The 4067-nt window shown below is 54.0% G+C and overlaps 1 protein-coding gene across 1 annotated transcript in view; it reads right to left on the bottom strand.

Moving 5' to 3' along the window:
• TMCO1 (transmembrane and coiled-coil domains 1) overlaps positions 1 to 34 on the bottom strand; it is an 18511-nt gene extending 18477 nt beyond the window's left edge. Inside the window, exon 1 of the mRNA XM_010002341.1 lies at positions 1 to 34. Within this exon, the coding sequence (XP_010000643.1) occupies positions 1 to 34 (34 nt within the window).
• Positions 35 to 4067: the final 4033 nt, after the last annotated feature.

A 4067-nucleotide genomic window follows, 5' to 3' on the forward strand; every position in this document is an offset into this window, starting at 1 on the left:
CGATGAGGAGGGGGTCGGCGAACATGGTGCTCATGGTGATACCACCCCCTCCACCTCCCCACCGTGCCCGGTACCGCTCTCGGAAATAGGCCCCGCCACCCGGAAGCTACCGGGGGGGCGCGTTGCTTAGCAACGGCCGGAAGAGAAGACCCGCGCATCCGGGAGACGCCGGCGCGGGAAAAGTGATGGGGCGGGGAAAGCGCGAGAAGGAGCAGCTGTGATTGGACGAAGCGGCTGTCAGTCCCGGCAGGAGCAGGCCGTGATTGGGCGAGGCGGCTGGGGCCGCCGTGCGGGCTGTGATGGCGGCGGGGCGGGGAGCCGGGGCGTTTTAAAATATCTCCTCACAGCGCGGGCAGAGAGGAGGGGACGTTGTGACTGAGGTTTGGAGACGTTGCTGAGGTCCAACAGCCGGGGACGCGGCGCCTGCCCGCAAGGCGAGCGCGCCGGGCGGGGTTTTTCGTGGCGTGTGTTACAGAAACCCGTGACAGGAGCGAATTTCCTGCTCCGTCCTCCTCACGGTGATTGACAGATCACAGAGGTACCTCGCTAGTTCTTCACCTGGGTGGAGGGTCTGCACCTGGGCAGCTGAAAGGCCTTTGTGAGCTGGGGGCCTGGTTTTCAGTATTATAATGGCATTATAATGAGCTGAGCTCACCTAAGGGGCAAAACCATCTCAAGTTCTACAGCTCCAAGGCTGCTTTTGCTGCTGGTCTCCTTGATTTTGGTTCTTCTTCGTCACCTCCTGCGTTCCTTAGGTAGGCCTGGAGCCTCCTCAGCCAAGTTGGTGATTTACACGAGACACCCTTTTAAACCTCTTGATTAATTGCTTTCTTCAAGGCCTGGTTATTGCAGGATGTCCTTGCTCAGTGCTGGGTTGTGGTGCTGATTGTGTGCCTCTCTGACTGCAATTTTAACTGGTATTTATACATATATATACATACACACAGACACACACACACACAGAGTACATCTTACACAAAATAATGACAACATTTTAAATGTCCAAGCTATTTCCTAGCACTAGCACCCTCTGAGTCCCTCTCACCTGGGCCTTGAGCACGTGTGATATATTTGTGGATGGGATGAGGCTAAGAACAGTAATGAGGACAGTGAAATGTTGGCAAGGATTTAGCAGAGAGACTGACTTTGATTGAGGCTCTGGCAGCCACAGCTGGTGCAACAGAACTAGACCAAATCCACTAGTTGTAATGGGGTAAGGAGACCTAGAAAGCAGGAATACAGAAAAGGAAACAGGGCAGGCAGAGAAGGGCAGGTTTCTGCCTGTCCTTGTGTAACCGAGGAGTTTGCCATCAGTGGGGAGCTGTGGGACCACAGACATGGGACAGAGTGAAAAATAAAGGCCCTTGAATTAAGCATTCCATTCAGAAAGATGGTGAGCAAACTCAGCTCTGCTGTGTGCCACCCTCTCTCCCTCTCTTCAGAGCTCTCTGGCTTTGGCTGTCAGAGGCATCAGTATGAATCAAGGCAAGATTTGCAAACAGTTTCTCTCATACCTCTGTGGGAACTGATCCACAGGGTGTCAGTTACCAGTGCTGAACGTGGTCTTGCACAGAAGAGTTGTGCAGCAGGAGACAGTCAGTGCCATGAACCTCTTTCCTCACTATTGTCTGTGCTTTGAACTGGAGGCAGAGGTGACATGGGCTCTTTATAATTCCATCCTGTCATTTTTTTTAATCACTCCGGGATCCTTATCAGCAGGTTTATTTTTTCAAACAACTGAAGCCATCTTACCCTCAATGGCATTTCCTTTTTAAAACAGCATTCTGGGCTTTGATCAATGTGTAAAGGGCAGATGAAGAGTTGGGTGAAGTTTTATTCAATCTAACAAGCCTGGGATATGAGAAAAAGGGAAACATTTGCACAATAGGTACCTCTGGACGCATGAGTTTGGGGCAATCTACAAACTTTATAGATGCAGCAGAGGTGATATTTATGGAGGTAGCCTCCAAATTAGAGAGCAACATGTCCAAGTAGATTTCATATCCTGAAGTATCCAAACTGAAACCCAACAAAAGATTAAGTTGCCTTGCACAGCACGTTAGTGACCAGTGGCTCAGAAGAAGAGTGTGTGGAATTCTCAGGGAAGTTCTGAGGGAAGATGCCATCTAAACCTAACTGGGACTTGCATTTGATTCACTTCCAGTTTACTGGTTTGGAAAGAGCCATTAAACCTGTGTTCTGCATAAATAAGCCTTGAATATCCTCAGCTTGTACCCCTTGAGGGCCCACCAGGAGGCATTTATTCATCCTTCCCACTACAGCTGTGTCTGCTCCTTGCCATCTGGTTTAAAGGGGGAACTGGAGGTCGAAATGCCACAATGGGCAACCTGCAGAGACACTCAGCTCTAAGGTCCATGGACAGCAGCACAGTCTGAAACAGCTTCAGCACAGCCAAGGCTTTGATCTGTCTCCAAGCAGGGCAGCAGAGGGGCAGGCAGCGCCCAGCGTAGGCACCCGGAGAACCAAACATCCCGGAGGCAACAAGGGGGTTTTGCATTTCAGATCTGGATGCGTGGCTAAGGAAGAAGAGCTGTGAGTAGCTCCTGGGGCCTGGCAGCATGCACAGGATCTGTGCCCACGGTCAGCCCTCGGAAACTGGCATGGTGCCGTGGGAACCTGCTGGAATTCCTCCCCACAGGAAGTTCTGGTACTCAGACAGTGCTTCCTCCCTCCCCTGGCCGTGCCCCGTGCTGAGCTCCCGTGGCACCAGCTGCAGCCCACAGGGGCATGGTTGGAGGGGAGCTAAGAGTGGTGGGTAGATGAGGGCCAGGATGCTAGGACCCACCTAGCAGACATTTCCACGCCTGTTTCACTCTCTTGGAGAGTGGGAAGTTAAAAACCTCCCTGAAATGTACAGTCCTATGAACAGGGCTGGGAGGAACCTGGCAGGCATCCCCTGCCCCAACACAGGATCCACTCTACTAAACTTTCTATACAGGAACTTGGCTAAGTGCACTTTTTAAATTCAAAACCTCGACGGTGAAGAGTCCTTACTGTCCCCAAACAGCCCATTTCAGGGCATAACCATTCTCACGCTTAGAAAACGGCCGCAGATACCTGTGCTGAATGGCCCTTGTTGCAATTCGAGCTGGCAACATTTTGCTCTGAGCCTCAGGGGTAAGAGGAACGTGTTCCCTTCCTGGGGGGACCTCTGATGTATTTGGAAAGGGTTATAATGTGTCCCTGCAGAGGTCAGCAGGCAGGGTTCCTGCAGAGTCAGACCCCAGGCTGTCCCTAAGACCCCCAACTGCAGTCTCACCTTCCTGGAAACGCTGCACCCAGTGGTGCTGGTGCCCAGCAGAACCTTCCCTACCGCATCCTGCCTATGTGTCCCAGTGGGATGTTCCCCTCCTTCCCAGCAGCACGGCATGGACTCTTTGATCCGTTGCCCTGGGGTCTGTGGCAGGGCTGGCCAGCCAGCAGGTCCCCACCTTGCCTTCTCAGGGATGATTGCTGCTGGGCAAGTACAGCCCCTGGCACTTGCCCACACCCTGCGCTTGCCCCAGCCCTTTTCCATTTGGTCAAGAGCATCCTGACTTGGAATCCTGGCCTGTGGAGCCCTCACGGCTCCTCCCCAACAGGCCCCGTCGGACAAAGACCCGAGTGTAGCTTTTATTCCTGGTTTTGGGTCCATCACAGAACCTTAGGGGCTGGAAGGGACCTTGAAAGATCATCTAGTCCAACCCACGACAGCGCAGGGTGGCGAATAAACGTTCCTAAGCGCTCACAGGGCTGGGGTGGGAGAAAACAAGAGTTGAGAGGGGGGACACACAGAACGGGGGTGCCACGACTGGCGGGGGAAGGGGCCAAACCGAGCGCATCGCCTTTGTCCCCGGGAGGGCCCGTGTGCCCGGTGCGGAGCATGTGCAGCTGCGGCAGCACCTGGCAGGGGATGTGAACCGGGCGGGGAAGGAAGGCCCTTGACTCATCAGATAAATCCAGCCCCGCACAGCTGAGCCGAGAGGCGGAGGGAAGGCGGCTCTGCTGGCGTGCGGGGCGGGAGGGGAGGCAAGGGAAGAAGGGAAGGGAGGGAGGATGGCGGGGGA

Source organism: Chaetura pelagica, unplaced genomic scaffold, assembly GCF_000747805.2.
Source record: "Chaetura pelagica isolate M959 unplaced genomic scaffold, ChaPel_1.0 scaffold368, whole genome shotgun sequence".
In the NCBI taxonomy this organism is placed as follows: Eukaryota; Metazoa; Chordata; class Aves; order Apodiformes; family Apodidae; genus Chaetura; species Chaetura pelagica.